This window comes from Corapipo altera, unplaced genomic scaffold, assembly GCF_003945725.1.
Source record: "Corapipo altera isolate COAL_440 unplaced genomic scaffold, ASM394572v1 75, whole genome shotgun sequence".
Classification (NCBI taxonomy): Eukaryota; Metazoa; Chordata; class Aves; order Passeriformes; family Pipridae; genus Corapipo; species Corapipo altera.
The window spans coordinates 7443705-7467720 of NW_020884887.1; the positions used below are offsets into that span (position 1 = coordinate 7443705).

At 58.7% G+C, this 24016-nt stretch overlaps 3 protein-coding genes across 6 annotated transcripts in view; all 3 read left to right on the forward strand.

Annotated features, from left to right (window-relative positions):
* Window positions 1–880: 880 nt before the first annotated feature.
* Window positions 881–1930, forward strand: LOC113947149 (alpha-2C adrenergic receptor-like). Its single transcript, XM_027643432.1, has one exon. It carries the CDS (start codon window positions 881–883, stop codon window positions 1928–1930), a length of 1050 nt encoding a protein of 349 aa, XP_027499233.1.
* Window positions 1931–5668: 3738 nt separating this feature from the next.
* Window positions 5669–21233, forward strand: GRK6 (G protein-coupled receptor kinase 6). Of its 2 annotated transcripts, none has more exons than XM_027643429.1 (16): window positions 5669–5788; window positions 9012–9107; window positions 11658–11770; window positions 12087–12164; window positions 12408–12508; window positions 13772–13864; window positions 14169–14232; window positions 14843–14983; window positions 15624–15814; window positions 16623–16660; window positions 16798–16887; window positions 16978–17186; window positions 17436–17573; window positions 17847–17984; window positions 18130–18264; window positions 19019–21233. In XM_027643429.1, exons 1-16 carry the CDS (start codon window positions 5737–5739, stop codon window positions 19022–19024), a joined length of 1683 nt encoding a protein of 560 aa, XP_027499230.1. In that variant the 5' UTR covers window positions 5669–5736; the 3' UTR covers window positions 19025–21233. The 2 variants fall into 2 exon arrangements, with proteins under 2 accessions (XP_027499230.1, XP_027499229.1); XM_027643428.1 differs by having other exon boundaries at window positions 19773–21233.
* Window positions 21234–22583: 1350 nt separating this feature from the next.
* Window positions 22584–24016, forward strand: part of PRR7 (proline rich 7, synaptic) — a 5035-nt gene continuing 3602 nt past the window's right edge. For all 3 annotated transcript variants that reach the window (XM_027643646.1, XM_027643647.1, XM_027643648.1), the window contains exon 1: window positions 22584–22883. The gene's annotated coding sequence lies outside the window, so the exon portion shown is untranslated. The remainder of the gene's footprint in view (window positions 22884–24016) is intronic.

Sequence of the window (24016 nt, forward strand, 5' to 3'; positions counted from 1 at the left end):
TGTGTCTCTGGTTCGTGCATCTGCAAACCCTGTGGAGCCACAGCTGCAGCCACAGGTGACAGACACCCATCATCCTCCCCCTTTTCAATGCACTATCACTGCTCAGCCTGGCCCCAGACAAGTGCCAGTGCTGGAGATATGCCAAACATGTTGCTGGTGCTGTGGGGCACACGCTGAGGATGCCACAGCTAAACCCTGCACTCTGCAGAGAGCTGCACCGAGGTGTGTCATGGGCAGCTTCTTCCACTGATCTCATCTCCAGAGGGCTGAGTTGGCAGAGTCCATGGTGGCCCACTGTGTGCCACAGCAGCATGTCACTGAGCGAGGCACAGCAAGGGGCAGCCAGCAAGGTGCTGGGGTGCTGCACTGCTGCTGGGCTGGGGATCAGCAGGATGTCAACCCAGCATAGCCAGGCAGTGCCCCTGGCCCACCAGGCACCCTGGCACCCATGGCAGGAGCCCTCCTGCCACGGTGACCCTGGAGGGAGCCCTTTAAGTGTTGGCAATAACAACTTCTCCCACTGCCCACGGATGTTTGGGCTCCTGCCAGTGATATCAGCCCATGCTTCCCTCCCTCCCTCCCTCCCTCCTTCCCGCCCACCCTCCTCCCATACTGGGACTAGCAGAGCCAGCAGCACTGCTGCGGGAGCCTCTCTGTGTTCCCGGCACCGCAGCCATCCCACATGCCCAGCCGGGCGACCACTGGGCCAGAACAACCTCTGCCTTGCCACCAGACCGGGTCAGTGCAGGAGCGGTGGCAGCCAGGACACTCCCCTGGGGACACAGCAATACTGGGGCTGCGCCCACATCCGCCGTGGGGCCGGTGAGTGGGTTGGGGGGACACCCCATGAGGCTTTGTCTGCCTGAAGGGTCAGGCCAGCATGGAGCCAGCCAACGCCCTTTCCAACAACTCCAGTAATGGCAGTGGCACCAGCAGCAGCACCAGCAGCGCCCCACACTCGCCTGCAGCCACAGGGCTCATCCTGCTGGCCGCCCTGGCCGTCCTGTTGGCCACATTGGTGGGCAATGCGCTGGTGGTAGTGGCCATCTCCACCAGCCGGGCTCTGCGGGCGCCACAGAACCTCTTCCTAGTGTCCCTGGCTTTGGCAGACATCCTGGTGGCTGTCCTCGTCCTGCCCTTCTCGCTGGCCAACGAGGTGATGGGCTACTGGTACTTTGGCGGGCTGTGGTGCAGCCTGTACCTGGCGCTGGACGTGCTGCTCTGCACTGCATCCATCGGGCACCTCTGCGCCATCAGCCTCGACCGCTACTGGGCCGTCACGCGGGCGGCGCGGCTCAACCTGCGCCGCAGCCCACGGCGGGTGAAGGGGATGATTGGGGCAGTCTGGGCATCAGCAGCCCTGGTGGCCCTTCCACCACTCCTGCGGCCGCGGCCAGGGGGCCGGGAATGCCAGCTGAGCCAGGAGACCTGGTACGTGCTGGCCTCCTGCACCGCCTCCTTCTTCGTCCCCTGCCTCGTCATGGTTGCCGTCTATTGCCGCATCTACCGCCTGACTGCCCAGCGCACGGCCACCCTCCTCGCCACCCGCTCCCCGTGCTCTGCCAGCAATGGAAAGGTGTCAGGAAAGGTGTCAGGTGTTGGGATGCCAAGATGGCGGTGCCGGAGCCAGAACCAGAGCGTGTTGCTCTGCCGGCGGCGGCTGGTGCGGGCGCGGGAGCGGCGCTTCACCATCGTGCTGGCCGTGGTGATGGGGGCCTTTGTGCTGTGTTGGTTCCCCTTCTTCTTCACCTACAGCCTGGGAGCTGTCTGTGGGGAGGGCTGCCATGTCTCCAAGCCCCTCTTCAACTTCTTCTTCTGGATTGGCTACTGCAACAGCAGCCTCAACCCCCTCATCTACACCCTCTTCAACCGGGACTTCCGTGCCGCCTTCCGCCGGCTCCTCACCATCCCACGCCAGCCCCACACCTGAGGACCTGCTGTGACACCAGGGACGTGGCCCCAGCCTCACTAACTGTTGGCAGCACCCGGCTTCAGCACAAATTCTGGGCAGCAATGCCAGTGTGCAGGTTGAGGTGGTTCTGGAGATGCAGAATTGAATAAAACGAGACCAAAGCCTGTGCTGGTGTCTGCCTGTTGGGAGCCCAGCAAACGGCACCCATTGTCACCTGGGTCACCCCACCTGTACCCCTGGCAGCACTGGTGGTGACAACTCGCTGTGGCAGCTCTGGTGAGTATCAGCCCTCCCCACTGCCAGGCATGTCCCCCAGCATCCTCTTGAGCAAGGGATTGGCCCCACAGTTGCTGCAGGGGGATAAAACTCTCCATGTGGCAGTGTGACCAGCACTGAGCTGAACTGGCTGTGCCACCACAGCAGCCCAGTCTGAGCCTTGTGCCTCTCTGCCAAGGCTGTGCCCCCTGGGGACATTCCAGCTGTACCATGTAATGGGGGCTCTGAGGGGGCACACACGTACCCATGGTGGGGTACAAGAGGTGTGGGTCTGGAGTGGGACACCACACATCCTACTCAGCAGCTTCACTGGGATCTTGCTGCAGGAGAGAAAGGAGGAATGATATCTCAGTGCCGGAAAGGCCAACCTCCCTTGGGAGAGTGTGGGAGATGGGATCACACGGGAACAGGCTCCGGCACAGCCTGACGTGCAAGAGGCCACGAAGGCAGCTGTGGGGCGAAGACCCAGGGACAACTACACTCCCTCAGGGGCAAAAGCCACCCCACACCCGCCTTGCCTGGCTCCTTGCTCCACTCTGCACAGACACCCAGGGGTCAGGGGCTGCTCCACTTCTTCAGCTTTGCTACTCAAAATAGAAAATCTCAAAACACTGGACTTGAACTCAGCTAAAAACAGCCGCTGGCGCCTGGGAGCTGGAGCCAAAAGAACACTGGCCCCCACCAACCCCCACTGGCCCCCACTGGGGTGAGCACAGCTTCGCTGTGAAACCCATGGGGGCTGAGTGGGATGGGGGTCCTGGCTGCGGCGAGGATCCCTGAGCCATTCCCTATGCCTGCCGGCCCCATGTGTGGAGGCTCATGGTGTGAGCTTTGGAGCCAGCAGAGGTTCCCAGTGGAATCGGGCCGGGATGGGGCCCGGCGCTGACCCCCAGAGGCAGCTGGAGTTGAACTGGCACTGCCTGCGGAAGGAGCTGCCCTATCGCTGCCGCCCGGCTTCCCCTCCCGTGGCTGCCTTTTCACAATTAAACAGCACTTTGCTTCTAAAAATATCCAGGAGATGAGGGTGGCTGGTGGGGACCTGGCCAGCCCGGCTCTCAGAGGGGCACCAGCCCTGTGGACAGCACCCCGGGGCCTCACAGTGCCCTGGGCATGCACCCTGCACGGGATACCAGGCACTGTCCCTCCTCCCGGGCATGAGCACACGGCTCTGGGATGCCGCAGGGCAGGAGAGGCCAGGGACCAGCTGGAGTGGGGGCACTCAGGGACCTCCCTGCTTGGGCAAGGCCTTGCCTGCACATTAGGGCAACATGCAAGCCACTGAAGGGAGCTTCAGGCTGATGTGCAGAACATCATATCCTGAGAGCTGGATGGGGTGTGGGAGCACCTGGTCTCCCTCTTACCCTCCAGGTGCTACTTGGGGTGTTGAGGAAGAGCTCCCTCACCAAGTATCTCCTGCTGTATCCTCATTCAGCACATCATCCCCTTTGCAGAGGGTTGAGCAGATAGCTCTGTCTCTCTGCAGCAGATATTTCCTTTCAAGCTTGTAAAGTCTGTTTCATCTGCCACAGCATGACAAGCTGTGCTTGTGAGCTGTTGTGACCCCAGTACCACCAGGAAAGCAGCTCCCCTCCAAGTCCTGATTGCTGGTGCCCAACTGCAGCACCTGTGCCTGGAATTCCATCCTGCGTTTTCAGGCTGTTTCTTCAATTTCCAAAGATTATTTTGAATTACTCCCCAGACAAGCTTGGGTTCAGAGCCCTCTTGAGCCATGTCCCTTCCACAGACATAAAAAGCAGAGTGCCAGTTCCACTGCCTGGGCTGCTGCTTGCTCTGTTGGGGACATCAGGATCCCCTGGACGCTGGTGTTGCTCTGGCAGTGCCCTTTTGGCCCATGACTCCTGTTGGTGGCGGTGCTGCAAAACATCATCAGGGAGGAAACAGAAAATAGCAACCCAAGGGTTAATCGTGGAAAGGGATGGAAACAAAGTCATTCCTTTTGAAGTTCAAAATAAGCATGTGCCACTTTGAGAGGAAAGCAGCTCTAAAAGAGGAAAGCTCACAGCATGAGCTCATCCCTCCAGGCAGAGTGACAGGGAGATCACCTCCAAGGTGTGGCAGGGCAAAGCATCCTCCTCCTCCTCCTCCTCCTCCTAATCACTGCAGGTTTGTAACCAGATGTGAAGACTGATTTTCAGTGGATACTGAAAGAGACCACAGGCAGTACCAGCTGCATGGACAATGAGTGCTTGGTGTAATTTGTGTTATTATCTACCTTGCTACAGCCTGAGGACAGAATCCCTTTGCTCCTGCACGGGGATCTGAGCCTGGGGGCCCGGGCTGCCATTGACAGAGACCAGGGAGGGACCTGCCCATCACCGTGTTCTCCTCTACGCCCTCACCACCTCCAACCTTGCAGCTACGGCAGCCCTGCTGCCACCAGCTGCTGGAAGGGCAGGAAGGAGACATCGCCCGTGGGCTGGAGCAAGAGACAGGGGCTGTGGGAAGGCAGAGGTGACGTCCTTACTTGGAAGCCAGAAGGAGTACAAAGCAGGGCAGACAGCACTCGGTTAAGAGGATTAACGAGGTGTTTTACACCCAGGAGAGGCAGGGAGGTGGGCAGGTCACCTGCAAGGCTGATAGATCATCGAGGGCTGCTCGAGTACGAGCCAGCTCTGCAGGGAAACCAAGGGCTTGCTTGCAGGGGATCAGAGGGGAAGAGGTTTCCACACCGCAGCTTCTCTTCAGACGGGGTCACACTGCTGCTCATTAAAGCACCAGTAAAAAAAAATTGCTTTTGGAGCAAACCACGGGCGGGAAGAAGCCGATGGGAGCTCAATCACCAGAACGGGCTCGCTCCCAGCAAATAGAGGCTGCGCTGGGGGTGACGAAAACCCAAACCTCCACGGCAGCAGTGACCAGGGAGACCGGGCGCAACACCGCAGCTCAGGTCACCCACCCCCTGACACCGGGGTTAACCAACACCGGGCACACGCTCGGACTTTATTGAAGCAAATTACCCGTCTACGAAGAGCGGGGAGGTTCCCCTAAACACGTAACTGGTTCTGTGAGGAGGGCACAGGACATCGCAGAGACTCTTGTGAGCACCAGCAACACGTCGCTCCCTTACGGCGGAGGGGGGGGCACTAGGACCTGGGAGAGCCCCAGCGCTCGTCATATAGAGACTCTCGGCCCCGCCCCACTGAACACCCTATCACGACCCACTCTGCAGTTGAATGGCAGCTCATTCACCAATCAGATGCAGCAGGAGGCGGGTCTCTCCTCTTGGCCGGCGCCATTGCCGCTCACCCAATCCGCTCCCGGTTCTCCCTGAATGACACCTCGTCCTCCAATCAGTGCCCGCCTCCGCTTCCCGGCAGCGTTCCGCCAATGGCCGCGCACTCTCCTGGCCCCGCCCCGCCCTCCTGTACCCCTCGGGGCCAACGGGAGGGCGGCGCGGGAGGAGCGTGGCCAGGGATTGGCGAGCCTTGCGCGGGGGGCGGGGCCGGCGGCGGCGGGCTGGGGGCGGCGGGCGCGGGCCGAGCGCGGGCAGCGGGGCCGGACCCGGGGCCGGAGCCGCCGCCGGGCCCATGGAGCTGGAGAACATCGTCGCCAACACCGTCCTGCTCAAGGCCCGCGAAGGTGAGCGCCGGCGACGCCGGGGGCCGGCGCGGCGGCAGGCCCGGGCTGTGGCCGTGCGGTGCCGCCCCCTCCGGGGATCGGCCCTGGCGGTCCCTCCCGGGACATCGCGGCTTTAGAGGGGAGCGGGGAAGTGCGGCGCGGGCTGGTAACGGAGGTAACGGTCGCCACTGGGCATTCGGCTCCCTCTGTCCGCCGCGGAGGTTGCCCGGCGCCCGGTGCTGAGCCCCTTCCGGGGGTGCTGAGCCACCTCCAGGGGTGCTGAGCTCCTTCTGGGGTGTTGATCTCCCTCCCAGGGGTGCTGAGCCCCTTCTGGGGTGCTGAGCTCCCTCCCAGGGTTGCTGAGCTCCTTCTGGGGGTGCTGAGGCACCTCCAGAGGTGCTGAGCTCCCTCCCAGGGGTGCTGAACCTCCATCTGGGGGTGCTGAGCTCCCTCTCGGGCCGCCCTGCTGCCTCTCCGTGTTCAAACCTCCCCATCTGCACCCTCGCCATGCCCCTTCCAGGGGCTGCTCCTGCCCCTCTGGCACAGGGGGAGAGGCGGCTTTGAGTGTTGGAGGAGGAAAAAGAAAAAAAAAATGTTGATTTCAGGCTTATAAAAGTGCTGCTTCCCACACACGGGCCGGTCCCGAAACTGCGGTGGGGAGCCCCACCCATCCACCACCCTCACACCGGGCCTGGCCCTGGGTCTGCCGGGCTCCCAGAGCTCTCCCACGGCTCCAGGGGTCACAGCTGGATCCCAGAGCTCCAGCAGCAGGGCTGTCCTGAAGGCACAGGGGAGCTGCATGGAGGAGCCTCAGGAGGGGATGGGAAGTGTCACACAGGACCCTGGTCCTGTGCAGAGAAGATCTACCTCAGCCAGGCCTCGAGGAGTTCATTAGATCACAGTGGTGGGGAAGTGCAGTCGCCCCCTGGCCAGACTGAGCCATCCTGGAGCCTGGGAGACCCGCTGAAATCCAGTTAGAGGGCTTTGGAGATTAGATTTGGTGGGAGCAAAGAGCAGTGAAATTAAATTTGCATGGGCAGGAGCATTTCTGAGCTGCTTGAAAACCGGGCTCAGTGTAAGTACTTGTTGCACAGTGATCGTGATGTTCAGGTTTATGGTGGCAAGGTTTGGTTCAAAACCAAACAGCAGCATTTGTGACCTCCAGGCACAAGGCCCAGCTCCACCTGGAGTGACCTGGAGACTGGCTCCTGTTTTACCCTTGAAGAACAGAGTGATGCAGCGTGAGATGCCCGATGGTTGCTGTGGTCCCTCCTGGTGCCCCTCTGGTGCCTCTCCCTCAGCAGCAGTGGGCAGTTTGCAGGCAGAAACAACTCCTCATCACGCTCTTCCCAGCAGTTCCTGGGCTATGAGAGCTGTGGGTGGCCATGCTGCCTGTCCATGGCCCTCCCACCTGTGGCTTGGGTGGCCGTGGTGGCCACTGGGGTGATCTCTGACAGCCTCCGTAACAGGACACAGACACTTTGCTGGCCAAATCTGACAGCACTGGGTCCTCTGCTCCAGCCCAGCCTTTTTGGAGCCTCCTAATCTGGTGTGGGAGTGCAGGGCTGAGTTGTGACATGCTGGGGGGCTGCTGACTACCATCTTCAGTTGCTGCCACAGCATGACCATGCCTTACGTTTGGTTTGGCCCAGGGAAGGTTAAAGATCCTTCCCCCTTGTCACCCTTGCCCTCTGCCAGAGGGACAACAGACCAGCTCTCATCCATAACCAAGCCCTGGAGCTCCCTCATGGTGAGCTCTGGGTGGAGGCAGCCCTTGCCTCATTCACAGAACGGGGGTGCTGGGAGGTTGGGGTGCAGGAGCCCAGTTCCCTGCTGGGCTGTTGGCCGGGAGGGCGGGGGAGAACTGCGCGTGAAGGGCGCTGAAGCCTCCTTTCAAAGCAAACAACTCAAGGAAATGCAACCTCCGGGTGCTGTGGGGCTCTGCTCTGCCTTTCCTTGAGCTCTCTTGGGGTGAGAGTGGCCTGTCCTCCCCTGCCCTCGTTCCGCTGTCCCCATCCGCTCCATTGTCGCAGGCTGGGGCTGACAAGAAGGTGTCTGTGCCGCTGGTTTCTTCCAGCCCTGCTTACCCTTGAGTCACTTCCTTCCTGAGTTTGTACAATCGTGCAGCCCAGCTGCTGGTGCGGGGCAGATGCAGCGCACGGTGTGCCAGGGGCCTGGACCTGGGGCTGGCCCCACTCCAGGATGGCCCCATCCCACCTGCCAGTCCATCCAGGGCCTCCTGCGGCACAGGGAGCTGGATGCCAGCGGACTGTGTCTAGGGTTTGGGGCTGAATTGCTTCTGCAGTGGAGGAAAGTGTTATGAAAGTGTTTCTCAAGAGCCGATAAATTATGTTCAACCCCCTCCACAATTTCAGAAAGCCCGGCCTTCAGCCCAACTCTTGTTGCCTGACCACTTTGGCAGGGTGGTTTAATGTTTTTCCAAAGGGAAGTGGGAAATTGAGTGTGTGTTGGCACTGGGACAAGGGGGAAAGCAATCCCTGGAGCTTGGCTGATCCCAGCAATCAGTATTTCAGTATTTAATGATTGCTCTGATGTAAATTTTTTGGTTTATCTAGAAACTTTCCCACCCCATCCTACAGCACTGGGTATTTACTCCAGCAACTGAAGTTGGAATAATACCTGGTTCTTGGATCTGGATTTTCTGAGGCTGGCTTATCTCTGGAGAAAGGTGGGAGTGTCCCCACTTCACAGGTGGGAAACTGAAGTGATGAGCCCCAGGCAATCCAGCAAGTTGTCTGGAGCCAGGATTAGAGCAGGAATTCCTGTCTCCCAGCTTCATGTCCTCCCTCTAAGAGCCCCTCCCTGGAGTAAGCAATCAGTCTGGAATGAGTAGGTGGCATGAACATCATTACTGCAGCAGGAAGAGCTTCACACCAAGCAAGGCATGGCCTGGAGAGGTGATCAGTTATGCAAAGGTGCTGAGGATAGGCCTGGGAGCCAAGAACTCCAGTGCAGGCACAGAGTAACCTGTGGCTGTGGACACTCCTGCCCCTGCTGTGGTTCTCCCATCATGAAAGGTCTTCATGTTGTTGATCAGAGGTTGGTCTGCCCATTTCCTCTGGAATTTTTGGCTCCAACACTCTTGTCCCACTAGGATACGGTGGTACCACTTTGGTCTTATTTTCCTTGCCCAGCCAGAGGAAGGCTCCTTTCCTGGCATGGTGAGGCTGCAGTGGGACACTCTTGCTTCCTAAGTCACGGTGTGATTTTGCGTGTCCCCCAGGTGGTGGAGGAAACCGGAAAGGCAAGAGCAAGAAATGGCGCCAGATGCTGCAGTTCCCCCACATCAGCCTCTGCGAGGATCTCCGGCAAACCCTCGGTGAGACACCGGCACCGGTGGGCGAGTGGGTGTGTGGGTGTTGTGCACCCCTGATTGAGACCCAGGAATGTGAGGGACCTGTAACAGGGCAAATCCCAGCCAGGATTGCTTGGAACTCAGGGTGTAGGGAAGAAATAACAGGTAGGTAAGTCACAGCTGTGTGGTGCTTGCTGGATAGTGCCTGATGATGTACCCACACACGCCTGAGACTGTGATGAGCTTCACTAGAGATACATCACCTCTGTGCAAACAGACTGCTTGGTGCTGCAGAGTTTTGGAGTGTCCCCCTGGGATGCCTTTGCATAAATAACAAAGGTCCTGCTACCATCCTCTGTTCTTCCTGACTGGATTCAGCTCTGCTCCATAGACCTCAGCTTCTAACACTGGTGCAGCAGCTCTTCTTAGGCAAAACTGGGTTCTTGCTGTGGGTGAGAACTATAGAACTGGGCAGGGCTCGGCCTATCATTTTCATACTGCACTTTGTACTCTTCATGGTTTTAATGTTGTTTGTGCAGCAGGCTTGGTCCTGAGATCCTGTGAAATTGTTTTGGGGCACGGAGGGTGGGAATACTCTGCTTCCTGGGAAGAGGAGAGCTTGTTTAAGTTTTTAGTCCAGATTCAGCTGCCAGCTGGAGAGTGGCACAGCGCTGGCCCTGTTTCTGAACAAGTGTCACTGAACTGAGCGGGTTTGGATTCCCAGTTCTGCCCTGCCCAGGTTTTCCAAGTCCTGGTAGCCCCAAGGAGAAGGATGCCTCCGTTTGGGGGCACATGGGACTGTAGTACTTGGAGTCACTCAACCTTCCTCATCCACACTGTAACCTCAAGCTCACAGCAGCCCAGTGCAGGCTGTGCACCACCTCCCTCTGCCACACCCCACAGGACCAGACTCACAGCCGGCTGTAGCTGTATGGAGACTCCCACCTTGGATTTGCTGCTGGCTGCCTCTCTGGAGCAAGGTCTGAGAGCTGAATGTGGCTCTCCTTACACCTCCCATCCTGACCATCCAAACCCCACCTGCCTCTTTGACTTGTGTGCACTCAGCAGAGCTTTCCCTGAGCTTTTGTCCATCGTCTGCCTGCAGCCACCCTTCCCGTGCCTGTCATGATGTGTTTTCCAGCACTGAACTTTACTTGTTTGCCAGCAGTAAGTGCTGGTGGTCTCTCTCTCTGCTGTCCTGCTGTCTGTGACAGTGACCTTGTGAAGATTTGGGAAGCGAGTCCTTCCTGGCCCCTGGCTGTCACCACCCGTGTCTCAGTTCCCCTTGGAGAGGCACGTGAGAAGTGCTCTGAGCCAGGTGGCAGTTGTTTTGCTTGGTTTTCCCATGGGAGAGATGACCCTGTTCCTCATGCTTAGGCACTTTTTGGCCAGGGTGTCTTTCTTTTCACCTTACACCCTGCTAGAAAGGCATTTCTTTCCTATTCCAGAATCTTGGCAGGACTGTGGGCATGGTGGGCTGGTTGCCCACTGCAGAGTTAAGTTTTTTGTGCCCTGACCACAAGGAGTAACCTCTTGTGAGCCTGGGCAGCAACCAGGGCAGCCGAAAGCTTCTGATCTTGCCGACAGCAAACTCTGGTCCTCCCCAGCTGAAGGGAACTCCTTCCCCTGCAGACACAAGGAAACCAGCTGGTGCGGCGGAGCTGGCGAGGCGACCTCCTCCCCCACCACAGCCCGCCCGGCTCTGCATTGCCCTGCACCCTCAGGAAGCTGCAGCTTCCTCGGGAGAAACTGCTGCATGGGGAGAGGAAGGCTGGGGTACCCAGCGCTGGGATCCCCTGAATGGCTGCACATCTGCACCCCAGGCAGCCCACAGCCATCAGTGGCAGTGGCTGTCACAGAAATGTGTTCTGGCCCACGGTCAGACAATGCCTTGTGAGTGGAAGGGGAGGAAGAGAGCAGAGAACTGGAAATGCTCTGGATAGTCAAAAGGGTTTGTGCCTGGTCTGCCAGACTTCAAAGAGAGGTAGGAGGAATCCTCAAGCTCTGGAGGGCAGTAGGAGTTGATGTACAAGCAAGTGGCTGTCCCATGGAGTGGGGATGTCTGATTGCTGTGTGCCCATCAACAGGACATCTGTGGGGATGGTGCCTTCCATTTTGATGCTGCTGCTTCCATCAGGGCCTTTGGGAATATCAGTGCTTTGTAAGAGTCATCAGAGCAAGTCCTGGCCTGGAAGATCTGCCTTGAAATAACCTTGATGTGTTCCTTGTGTTCCAAGGAAAGTTGTGTGTCTGGAGTAGTCAGTTGATCTCTATGGAGACAGGAGAAAAGAGCCTCCAGGCAAGCAGGAGATACAAAAGTCCCTTGCTAGAAACAAGAGGGGCAGATTGAACAGAACAACAGGTCAATCCTCTTCCAGGGAAGAGGGTCTTCCATAGGGAAATGTAAAACCTCAGTAACATCCCTTGTCCCACTTGGTACATTTCACTCTCCTAGGAGTCTCAGGGTGGTGGGACCTGTCAGATCACAATTCCCCCACCACTACCTGGCTGGGGTGATGGGCTGGGACTGCTTCTTTGAGATTTGGCAGTGAGTGATCTCCTCCACATTTGCAGAGCGGGACTACCACAGCCTGTGTGAGAAGCAGCCCATTGGGAAAATGCTCTTCCGGCAGTTCTGTGAGACACGTCTGGAGCTGTCCCGCTGCGTCAAGTTCCTGGATGCTGTGGTAAGAGCAAAACTCTTCATTGGGGGAGGCAGGGATGTTCTTGGCACCCTGGGCATGAGCTGGTTGGCCCTGGATGCTCCAGCAGTTGCCAGGTACTTCTGGGCACATAGGGTTTTCCTGGAGGAAAAACCTGTGTGTTGCTGTTTCTCCAAGAGAGGGCTGGGCCTTTGCTTAGGGAGCTGTTTGATGGAGACCTGGTTTTTGAGGAGAGCATGGGAAGCCTTAGGCAGAGGGTGTTGTGGCTCTGCAGCTGTTGCCCAGTAGCAAGGTTGTGTTCCTGGCTGGACCTGCTGCTCACACTATTTGCTTTGTGCAGGCGGGGTACGAAGTGGCTCCGGATGAGAAGCGGAAGGAGTGCGGGCAGGACCTGATTGAAAAGTACTTGAAGCCAAACGTGAGTAAGAGGGTTGTGTTTGCTGCCTGCAAGGGTAGAGCAGTTGGAGAGGCAACAGCTATCATTGCCCATGTCCTGGCACAGCCAACATGTTGAGCCACCCCACCACTTCCCAAACCACCACACTGCTTTACCCACTGCCCCTAGAGCAGATGGGCACCTGTGTGCTGTTCCTATGGGCTTCTTCCTGGAAGGACCCTTGGGCTCTCCTCCCTATGTCTAACTCCACCCCTTTGTCCCCAGAGTGAGGACCATGTGCCTGAAGTTCCCTCGCAGCTGGTGGATGCCTGTTGTGAGAGGCTGGAGCAGGAACCTTCCAAGGAGCTCTTCAAGGAATGCACTAAGTAAGTTGGAGGGCTGGGCCTGCCTGCAGGTCACGGATGGCACAGGGTTGATGCTGCAGCTGTCTCGCCTTGTCCTTCATGGTCCCTTCCTCCGGGAGAGGGAGGCCTGGTGCTAAGGCTGGAGCCTGGGGAGTTTTGGGCAAGCAATTTGCAGCACAGCAGCAGGAAAGCGAGCACAAGGAACTTGTGCTTTGAGAGCCACAAGCTGCTGCAGAAACCCATAATTCCTCTCAGCCTGCCATGGGTCTGAGTTGCCATTTGGGAAGACCCTGTTTCAGCATGTGGTAATGCTGTTGCCAGTGTTGTGCCAGGATCTCATAGGCTCCCGTCGAGCAGAGCTGATGGCTGCAGTCCTGTGCCAGCTGTCCTCTCCTGCTGGCCGCAGATGTGGCTGTTGTGGTTGAGTTAGACTGGCTGCTGCTGCAGGGGACTAAGGTCACCTCTGTTCCCATGGCAGAAGCACTGGCTGAGGTCCTGGCTCTGGTTGCAAAGCGGAAGCTGTTGGGTAAATCGGGCTTACAGCCTCCACCCCTCCCTGCACAGGAGCTGAGCATGTTGCCTAACTGAGTGCAGGGCTGTGGCAACACCTTTGCTGCAGCCTTCTGGGGAGCGTTAGCTCCGTGTGTGGTAACCAGTGTCATGTCTGAATGCAGAGCCTCCGGGCTGGGCCCTGCCTGCACTTGGCAAACTCTGAAAGGGGAGAACCCATCTGCTTCTCCTTGATGCATGTCTCCAAGTCTAGACACTGTGTCTAAGGCTCCTCACTCCGCTGCGCAGCCCTGGCACGGCTCTCCGAGGCAGTTAGCTCTCTCCAGCAGGATCCCCTGTGGCCTTTTGTGCTGGATATTCATCTGACAGTGAACAACTCAGCGCCTGGTGCTGAATGTTGCTACCAGCTGATTACAGCCTATGTGTGCAATTGCCCTGTGAGCAGAGGGGCAATTGCAGAACCCCATTGTCCCCCTTTGTCCCGCAGCCCTGGCTGGTGTCAGAAGGCCACAATTAGCAGTGCCAGCCCAGTCCCAGGGTGCTGTGTTTGTTACAGTGGTACCTCCAACGCGCCTTCGTTTTGCGTCAGGCTGAGCATGGAGGGGGGGCTTTCTGGGCCAGGGCTATGTGGGTGAATTTAGCACCAGGCTGGGCGAGGGGATGCCAAAGTAAACAGGCTTTTGGGGCTGTTCACCTCCTCTTTCCTTGGGCTGCTGGCTTTTTCCATGGCTGTGATCAGTTCTCAGGAACCATGCTGGCTCTGCTCTCTCCTAGGCTTATCCACGACTACCTGAGCGTGGCTCCCTTTGCCGACTACCTCGACAGCTTGTACTTCAACCGCTTCCTACAGTGGAAATGGCTGGAACGGTAACACTCCCTGCTTTGGGAAACTTGCACCCTTCTCACATAGGCTGCCTGAGGGGTCCCTTGGGCTCCTTCCCATGCTGGACCCTGGCAGGAGCCAAGGGCCTGGCCTTTGCTGTCCTTCAGGGACATGTACCGTGAGCAGCCCCAGCCTTGCTTGCCTCACAGGGAAGCAAGGTCTGCTTGAGCAGGGGTTTGGGGTTTGGGGTGAGCCACAGTCTCTCAGGCCAGAGTGTGGGGGCAGTTTGGGCTTCAGCCCCTGCTCTCTCCCAGCTCCCATCTCACTCTGGTTTCCTTTCCCTCACAGGCAGCCAGTGACCAAAAACACTTTCCGCCAGTACCGTGTGCTGGGTAAGGGCGGTTTTGGCGAGGTGAGTGACCACCATTTCCTTTCCATTCAGGGTACCAGGCAGCCACTTTGCCTGCTGTCAGAGGCAGACCTGGCTTGGCCATCAGGGTGCCATAGGCTGCTCCAGCACCTGCCTGGGTGGGCTGTGGGGGCTCTGTGCTGGGTACTGTTGTGTTCTGGACATTGTGTGACCTGTCGGTTTCCCTCCAAGAGGGGAGGAGCTCACCTCTCACCAGGTGTTGGAGGTGTAGGAGGTGTTGTGCAGGGTAGGTAGCACGAGCCCTGTGGTGCCTGCTGCTGCCTGAACAGGGTCAGGTCTGCTCCCCATGTCTTGACAGGGGGAACCGCACTCCTGAAAACTGTCACTGTCAGGCCTCCTCCTGTTTCTGGAGTGGCCTGTCTTCCCAGACACCAGGTGTTAGAGGCATCAGAGCTCTCTGCTGCTTTTGTGTGACATCTGGAGCTGTCACTGCTCCCTGTGTCCTCACTTTGAATGGGCTTCTCACTAACCTCAGAGTGAGGGGCAGGGATAGGAACATCTTTGTCTTCCTGTGCCTCTTCTTGAGAGCAGAACCTAGACCCTGACCCTGGAAATGGTAACAGGAGGGTACTGAGCCTTGTCCCCCCTCCAGGTTTGTGCCTGCCAAGTGCGTGCCACAGGGAAGATGTATGCCTGCAAGAAACTGGAGAAGAAACGGATCAAAAAGAGGAAAGGAGAAGCCATGGCCCTGAATGAAAAACAGATCCTGGAAAAAGTGAACAGTAGGTTTGTAGTAAGTACATAGGAATTGCTCTCCCTTTGCTGCAGTAGTTGATTTTTCCTCCAACCGGCTGGCCTGGCACCTCTGTGTCCTCACCCGGTGTGGAGAGGCAGGAGCAGGCCCTGCCTGGTGGCTGCAGGTCTCTCACAAGACTGCAGTCTGGCAGGACCTTCTACTGCCTCCACAACGTGCTATAAATGCTCCCAAAGTCAGCCCCAAACACCTATCTGGCATGACAGGTGCCTTTGTGACCTCTGAGGCACAAGAAAACAGTGCTGTTTCTCCAGAGGGTGGGGTGGGCAGAAACTCAGCCCTGAGCTGTGTGGTAGAGAGCTCTACCTGGATGCACTGAGGTGTGAACAGCCTGAACCTCCCTTTGCAGAGGGTTCATCAGACACTGCCCTGGCGTTGCTGTTCAGTGCTGCCTGCCCCTGGAGGGGAGCAGCTCTGGCTCAGGGAGATAGTGTCCTCCCTGTCTGAGGAGCACCAGGGGTGTGCTGGGACTGCTGGGTTTGCACAGTTCCTCCTCTGCTGGCAAAGGCCCAGTCCTGAGCCTGTGAGTGGCTGCTTGGGTGGCAAAGTACCCATGGGAATGTGGGCACCTCCTTCCTCCAGCTGTGTCTTCTAACAGCCTTTCTGCCCTGAATTGCAGGTGAGCTTAGCCTATGCATATGAAACTAAAGATGCTCTCTGCCTAGTGCTGACCCTCATGAATGGAGGGGACCTCAAGTTCCATATCTACCACATGGGAGAGGCTGGCTTCGAGGAGCCCCGGGCAGCTTTCTATGCTGCTGAGATCTGCTGTGGCCTCGAGGACTTGCACCAGGAGAGGATAGTGTACAGGTGTGTATTCTCTGGTCCCTGCTGGGAGAGCTTGTAGGGGCTGTAGAAGCAAGAGGGTTTCCTGCTGCTCTTACCAGCCCAGCTGGATCTGTCTGCTCAAGAAAATAAGCTCAGGCTTGAAAGCAGCACAGAGCTGAGTGAGAGGAACTGGGAACAGAAAGCTGATCTCGTGGGAGAAGGGGAGAGCTTAGCTTGGCTTCCCTGTGCTGGTAAATGATCGCCAAGAACAGGATGTGATCATGCTGTGAATGCCTCAGGGCAGGCACTGAACTCCCCGAGCAGTATTGACACTAGAACAAAGGAGGGTAGGCTGCCCCAGTGGCTCAAGAGCTGGGCAGGAGGGAGAACAAGCTGATGGACTGTATTGACTGTACTCACTGGGTTGTGTGATGCAGTGTTAGGATAGCATGGCTAAACACTGGCCAGGGAGCCCCTTCTGGTCCTACCCTGTGCCTTGCCCTGGGGCAGGATAAGCAGAGAAGCCTCTGCTCCTTCTCTCTTGCATGGGTTGCCCTGTAGTGAGTTCTGCACCTGCAAAGAGGGAATCATCCTCAGGCTCACTGCTGCCTTGCAGAGCAAGGTTGTCATGAACATAACGTGAAGGTTGTCATGTGTCATCTCTGCCCAGGAGGGGAGAACTTGCAGGGCCAGCTCTGGGGCAGAAGGTGAGGGGAGGGTTATCTTTGTGCCCAAGGCAGGGGCATTGGATCCCACTGCTGCTTATCTGGGACTTGCTGAAATGTGGCTGTTGCTTATGTCCTTTGCTTTGACAACAGGCTTCTTGCTAATCGAGTCCCTTCCCTCCTAGGGACCTGAAGCCAGAGAACATATTACTGGATGACCATGGTGAGTGCAGGGTCAAGAGAAGCCCTCGGCCTGAGTTCTTTCTTCCTCTGCTTGAACCAGGGTTACCCTGTGTTCTTGGCAGCTTCAAACATTGCTCCCTGACCTTGTCCTGTTAACTTGCCCCTTCTTCTGTGCAGGTCACATCCGTATCTCAGACCTGGGACTAGCTGTGCATGTGCCAGAGGGCCAAACAATCAAGGGCCGGGTGGGGACAGTTGGTTACATGGGTAAGTGACCCTGGTTTAATCCAAAAGTGGCCTCTGACTGCACACAGTCCCTCCCTGCCCTCACACATCCCTGACCCTGCTCCCATGTAGCTCCGGAGGTGGTGAAGAACGAGCGCTACACGTTCAGCCCAGACTGGTGGGCTCTGGGCTGCCTGGTGTACGAGATGATCGAGGGACAGTCCCCCTTCCAGCAGCGCAAGAAGAAGATCAAGCGGGAGGAGGTGGAGCGGTTGGTGAAGGAAGTGCAGGAGGAGTACTCGGAGAAGTTCTCGCCCTGCGCCCGCTCCCTCTGCACCATGGTACGAGTGTGTGCATCCCAGTCCTCCTTGTACACAGCAGAACATCCTGGCTGCTCCCTGCAGTAGTGGCAGCCAGGTTCCCTTGTCTCTGATAAGGCAGCACAGGAGGGTCCAGAGTGCCTTAATTCCTTGCTCTCCCAGCTGCCTGAGAGGCCTGTGCTGTCCCCCTAGAGACTTACTGCAGGAACCCAGGGCTGCTCCTGCATGGAATGCTCTGCGCCTGGGACACTGGTTTACTTTGTGTTGCAGCTCCTGTGCAAAGACCCTCTGGAGCGCCTGGGGTGCCGAGGAGCTGGGGCCAAGGAAGTGAAGGAACACCCTCTCTTCAAGCACCTCAACTTCAGGAGGCTGGAAGCAGGCATGCTGGACCCTCCCTTCAAGCCAGATGTAAGTGCCTGTCTCTATCCCGACCTTTTCAGTCGCTGGTTCTGTCAAGGGAAGTGGGAGCACTGGCATGGCTCATCTGAGGAGATGAGGCCCATCCTTTCCCTCTTGTTTCTGGAACCTGGCAAAAGGGGGTCCAGCATGCTCAGGGCTGCAGGGAGAAGGGGCTTGGGCTTGGCCACGAGCCACAGTTATTGGAGGTGGTCGAGCCACAGTTATTGGAGGTGGTGACGTCAAGGTGAAGCCTGGCATTAGAGCAATCTTTGTGCTGTTTAGCCCCAGGCCATCTACTGCAAGGATGTTCTGGACATCGAGCAGTTCTCCACAGTGAAAGGAGTGGAGCTGGAGCCCACAGACAATGACTTCTACCAGAAGTTTGCCACAGGAAGTGTTCCCATTCCTTGGCAGAACGAGGTAGGACTTTGCACCTGCTTGTGCCCACCACAGCCAAGTGCAGGGTCCTGCAAGGTCTGTGCTGTCCCTGCTGCTCTCACACTGTCGGGCCTTCAGTGATGGGCTCCGTGTAGCAGTTGCTGCAGCTTTCTTTGCCCTCTTCCAGATGATCGAGACGGAGTGTTTTAAGGAGCTGAACGTCTTTAGCACAGACGGCACAGTGCCCCCAGACCTCGACTGGAAAGGGCAGCCTTCTCCACAGCCCAAAAAAGGGTTACTCCAGCGCTTGTTCAGCAGACAGGTAAGAGTTTGCCCAGTGTTTCCTTCCTCAGCCAGTCCCTGAGCAGCACTGAGCCTGCTCCTGCATGTGCCAGCCAGGTCTGGCAAGAGAGGGCAGCAGGCAAAGTCTCCCCTAGTTTTGGGTGGCTGGACCTCAGGGCTCTCAGGGGCACTCGTGCAAGGCTGCAGGGAGCCAACCCTCACCTGGCTGGCACTCCCCATGCTGCGGGAGTCAAAGGGGCTGGGAAAGAGTGTCCTGGCTAAATGTGCTGGAGTCACACAGGCAGAAGGATGTTGAAGGCATTAAAATAGTAAGTCATCTCTCTTCCTGCATGAATAATAACATCCCTGAACAAGGCATTGCTCTTGGAATGGGCTCCCCAGAGCACTTCTGCCAGATCTTGAGCCAGGCAGAGAGCAGTTCTTTCAAGGGATGAGGAGAACAGAAATGTCTTGCAGCTGCTGTGGGCTTGCTTATCTGCCTGTCTCCTCTTCCTGGAACAGTGTTTGCCTTCTTTCCCAGCCTGGCAAAGCCTCTCAACAGCTGTGTGCAGCTGTGGGACTCCAGCATGGTTGGCTCTGGACCCACTCAGCCACCCGTTGCTGACTCCTGATGCCAAGCTCTGAGTTGTGCTTCACGGTTCAATGGGCTGCCCTAGCCAGAGCCAGCTCTGGGGATACCCGGCCTTTCCCAAGGCAGGAGGACCTGCCAGAGGATGGGCAGCTGCCTGTAGCAGGAGTTGAGCTGTGATTTCCCACGTGTTTTCTCTTTCCAGAGGTGAGCAGTCACTCCTGGCTGCTCTGCTCAGGGAAATACCTGGTGGCCCGTGGACATGGCAAGATCTGGGAGAGAGGAGTGTTGTCCTTCAGTGTCCCCTTCCCCTGGCAGAGCACATTCTGCTTGTTGTTCTAACTGCCCCCTGAGCCACTAATCCCGCTTCCCTGCTCTTGCTGCCTTTGTGGGGAAGGCCTTGCCCTCAGCTTGAGCCAAAGCTGCCCCTGCACTGCAGCTGATGGGAGCTTTGCTCCCAGGGGACTGTGGGAAGTTTCCTTCACTCCTCTCTGGATGTCTGGGACACACAGAAAGGTTGAGAAACTGTGAAGGGTTTGGCACTGCCCCATGCTCAGACTCCCATTTCAGCAAAAAGGGCTTCAGCTGCTTCCACAGCTGGCTGAGCCCTGAGCGGGGCTGAGCGCCTGTGCTGGCACTGAGCTGTCTCCGTGGGTGGCTGCAGTCCCCAGAGTCCAGCTTCCTCCCAGCTTCTGAGCTAGCCAGTTGTCTGCTCACCAGTCTGTCTGCCAAGGGCTGAACCCCCAGCTGCAGCTGGACTGTTCCTCTGCAGTCTGGGGGATCTCCTCCAGTCTTTGTCTCCATGTAGCTCTCCCGCACACAGGTTATGGGGGGCCTGGCCCGTCCCTGCCACAGGGCAGCTGTAGGCTGGGTTGTGTGACTGTGCTCACCCTCTGCTTGCTGTGCTCCTCTCTCCCTCCCTCCCTCCCTCCTCCCTCTCCTTGCCCTTTTGACTTCAGGACTGTTGTGGAAACTGCTGCGACAACGAGGAAGAGCCCACTCGGCTGTAGAGCACAGCTTGTTCTCCAGCCCTGGGACCCCCTTGCCTCTCCGAGTGCCCAGCCTGAAGGACACGACTACAGTGGCCCCACAAGGTGGATTTGTTTACAGCTTTACACGTCTGTATTTGAAGACTGTGAGGATGACTCCAAAACTGGCAGCAGCACATGGCTCAGGCTGAGATGCCTCTGTCCATGGGCAAGCCCTGAGACAAACCCAGACACTTCCAAATGTGCTGCTTGGGATGGTGCTGCTGCCGCTGCCCTCCTGGGCCCAGGGTGGGAGGGAGGGATCATGCCAGTGTGGGCCAAGGCCAGGCTGGAGCAGCTCTGCTGACACATTCCACGGTGCCAAAGTGGCACCGCAGGTTTGATGTGTATTTATATATGTCGGTCTGTACATATCACATGTCAGTTTTTAATCTATAGGTGGGGGCCTGCACTGCCCCCACCCTGTCACAGGCACAAATGTCCTCCTATGGGGGGAGTGACAGTCCCAGCTTTGTTCCAGGGAGTCCTGGGCAGAGGCCTTCTGTGCCTTGAGGTGTCTAAAGCATCTTTCCTGGACCTTTCTGGCTGTGCTGAGACATCCCTGGCTCCAGCGGAGTCCTTTGCTCAGCCCCAAGGCACAGGAAAGCACTGTGCCAAAGCATCTCCCGTTGTGTCCTGGCAGCAGAGTGTCACTGCCTCGTCCTCGCTTCCCTGTCTTGCTGGATCCTGCTGCCTACTGCCTCGTTTCACACATGCTGCTGGCAAGCTGATCCCAAGCCCCTTTCCAGCCCCTCTCCTGGCACAGCAGGACGCAGCCACTCCTGCGGTACCTGCTGCTGCTGGGTCCAAAGGGTTGGTCTGATCCTTGGCATGCTGCAGGATGGTCCCAGCATGGTTCCACCAGCTCTGGACCTGTGCGTGCCAGGGGTGCTGCCGTCCCGAGGCCCTGCTCGGTGTCGGAGGAGCAGACACATAAGGGACCCTGCTCTCGGGAAGCAAAGCTGTGGTAAAGGGAATGTCCTTTCCTTGGTTCATGTGGAGCTGTGACCCAAGAGTAAGTGGGCTGGGACCAGCTTACTGTGTGTCCCCAGGGGTCCTGGAGAGCCAGCACAGCTCCTGCACCCATGGGCAGGGTAGAGTGGAGGGGTTGGTGCCTTCCCTGGGGAGCAGCACAGGGCTCAGCCCACCTCCACTCTGCTTGTCCTGTCCGTTCTTGTACACACTTGTCCTAGCTGTGTCCTGAGCAATAACGTCCCTTTTCTGTGTGTGTGTGTGTGTGCACACGCGTGTGTGCGTGTGCTGCTGCCTCTGCTCTTTCTGAGCCAGGCCCCCCAGGGGGGCTGAGCACCTACTTGGACCTGTGGTATCATTTGCTTGCCTTGCACTAAAGTTGGAGAGTATTTAAATTTTTAACCTTTTGTTAAGTGTAAAGCTTCGCCGTACATTGTGTTGCTCTCGTGTCACTGGGGGTCCTGCTCTAGGCCATATGGCATTGATGGTTGTAAAGGAGGGGAGCAGAGCCCCCTATTTCTGGGCTCCCATGGGCCCTGCTGGTGCTCATGCCCTGCAGGGAAGCAGGGGTTGCCCTGCAGGGCAAGGGCTCATGCTGGTTGAGCCTGGGGTGCCACAGGTGGCCATCAGTGGCTTCTGCTGCATGGTTTGGGTCAGTGTGGGGGCATGACAGGTGTGAGGCCTTGTACTGTTGGGATGTTCATGTCTGGTGTGGTCCCCTCTGGGGAGCTCAGCACAGCCCCTCCTGGGCTGTCACAGGTGTGCTCTGGGGCTGGGACAGAGTCCTGCTGCCCTCTGGTCACTGTGCATCGCTGCTTCAGGAGGCCACCATGAATGGGGACCTTGTACCAGCACACGGTGCTTGTCCTGGTTTTCACGGGGATAGAGTTAATTTAACCCAAGGAACAGCCCCTCAAAGGGGGGACACTGTGGGGTGATGTGGGTGAGGGTCACAACAGTCACCAGGGGGGAGCAGGAAAAAGGGGGCAGCCTGGGCGGGGTGTGCAAGATGGGTTTGGGGTCCGGGGCTGGCAGCAGCGGCGACAGCTTTGTGCGCAGCGCGGGGGGGCCACATGCAGCTGCACTGGGATGAGAATAGCAAGTGCGGCTGGTAGCTAGGGAACAGTTGCTATGGGAGCAGGCCGAGGAGGAGTTCTCACACTCAAAAGGGGCATCTTGGGGTAAAATCCAGGAATTTTCTGCAGCCATGGAAGGAAGACAGGCAGGGGGATGGGGAGTACCTGGAGATTGCTGTTCCCACCACGCCGGTCGGGATGCTTGTGCCGCCCTCCTGGCACTGCCTGGGCCATGACACCCTGGCACCAAGGTCCCAGGGTCACCAGCATGTTCGTGTACCTGTCACAAGTCAGGATGGCTCTGGGGCAGGGCTGGGGGGTGAGAAGAGCCATGGCCAGCCCTAAGCAGGGCAGGGAATGGGCTCTGCCTGTCCCCAGCTCCCCCTGCCCCATGGTGCCTCAGCATTTGGGGGATGTTTCATCCCCATCCCTGTCCTTGCTGGGGGGTAGCAGCACGCAGGTGTGGGGATGCTGGTGTATGGCCACAGCTGGAGCAGGTGGATCTGGACCCCATGTACACGGGTGAGCTCTGGGTGGGTCCTGAGGGCCTTGGGCAGTACCTCGTGCTGTAGGGCTGTGGCGGCAGCTCCACAAACCATTTTCAGGGGTGAAGGATGCTCTCAGCTGTTGCCTGGGCAACGGCTCCTCCTCCAGCCCACCATGTGGCTCGGGGAGCGCTCCCCCGCCTGCCTCCCCCCGCCACCGTGGGGAAGGGGAAGGGGAAGGCAGCTCCCGGCCCCCGGCGCTGGCGGGGCCGGAGGCCTGGCTCCCTTCGCCCACCCTTGGCCTGGCCTGACAATGCCCGCAGGGCCCGCCATGCCCCCCACCTCCGTGATGCCCATGCCTCAAGGGAGCACCCCAGCCCTCCCGCATGGCCGCAGCCCCCTGCCCACCCTGGGTGCTGCTGGGGCACCCCCACAACCGTCGAGCCGGCGCTGCCCGGCTGCCACGGCCGTGCTGTGAGGTCGGATCGCAGGAGGCGAATTCCAGCAAGGTGAGTCGGGGCCAGAGCCAAGGGGTACGGGGGACACATGGCCACCGTGGCCCTGCTGCGAGCTAGGTGGTGGAGCTTGGCCAGCTGCCGGAGCTGTTATGCCTGGCTGTGGCGGGAGCAGATTGCCAGTGGATTCCCCAGGTCATCCCCTGGCCAGGAGGGAGGAAGTCCTTCCGGCCAGGCCCCGGCAGAACAATGCGCCGTGTGTGCAGCCGCAGTGGGCACCCGGCACCCTGCCCACGGGGAGGAAGCGGCGGCAGGGTCATGGCCTGCGTGGGGCACCCACACCCTGTCACCCACCCAGCATCCAGCTCAGCTCTGCCCCATAACCACGCTGCCCTGCTCCTGCCACAGCCCCAGGGTGCAGTGAAGGGGCAGCGGAGACTCTTGCCCCCAAGTGTGGCGCAGTCCCAAGGAACCAGAGCAGTCTCCCAGGAGAGCCACGACCACTGGCCTCAGTCTCAGCAGAGAAGAGCTGGTGACAACCCCCCCCCAATAGCAAATGGCTGGGGGAGCCCTAGTACAGGGGACAGTTGCTCAGGCCAGGCTGGCGAGGGGTTTGCTCTGGGGTACGGCAGCCCCAAGAGAGCAGGGTGACCCCAGAACAGACTGTCGTGTCTCCCAGTGCCACTTCTGTCCTGGGGGCCAGGCTGGCACCACTGCCCCACAGAGCCACTCATCCCACTGCAGTGCCCGGGAGGGGCTGTAGAGGTGCCCGTTAAGGTCTTGCCAGCGGCTGGGCTGCCCTCCCTGCTGATGTCCCTGCGTCACCCCGGGGAGCACTTGGTTATCACCCCCTGAGGAAGATCTGTGTGGCCCTGGGGGAGCGGGTGGTTGCAACCCTGGGCACCTCAGGGCGAGTGCGAGGCCACCGACAGTGGGAGCCCGTGGCACCACCCCACGAGGCGAAGCAGGGCCATCAGCTCTCCGGACCGGCAGCCGCCGCCCGGGGATCCCAGTCCCCCATCCCGTGGGGCTCCCGCGGCTACCGCCGGGGGATACCCCGTCCCTCTCGCCATAGGCATCCCACCGCCGTTCCCCGGGGGCAGGGCGGGGGAATCCCGTCTCAGTGCCGGTCTCCCCGCCGGTAGCCCCCGCGCGGCGGCGGGTCCCGGGGCGGGGGGCGCGGGGGG

What these genes read in the sequence shown, in the direction of transcription:
- LOC113947149 (XM_027643432.1), top strand. Translation starts at nt 881, where the DNA reads ATGGAGCCAGCCAACGCCCTTTCCAACAACTCCAGTAATGGCAGTGGC.
- GRK6 (XM_027643428.1), top strand. Translation starts at nt 5,737, where the DNA reads ATGGAGCTGGAGAACATCGTCGCCAACACCGTCCTGCTCAAGGCCCGC. An exon ending in CCCGCTCCCTCTGCACCATG is followed by an intron (nt 17,187 to 17,435) that starts GTACGAGTGTGT and finishes TTTGTGTTGCAG; the next exon opens with CTCCTGTGCAAAGACCCTCT. An exon ending in AGCGCTTGTTCAGCAGACAG is followed by an intron (nt 18,265 to 19,772) that starts GTAAGAGTTTGC and finishes TTTTGACTTCAG; the next exon opens with GACTGTTGTGGAAACTGCTG.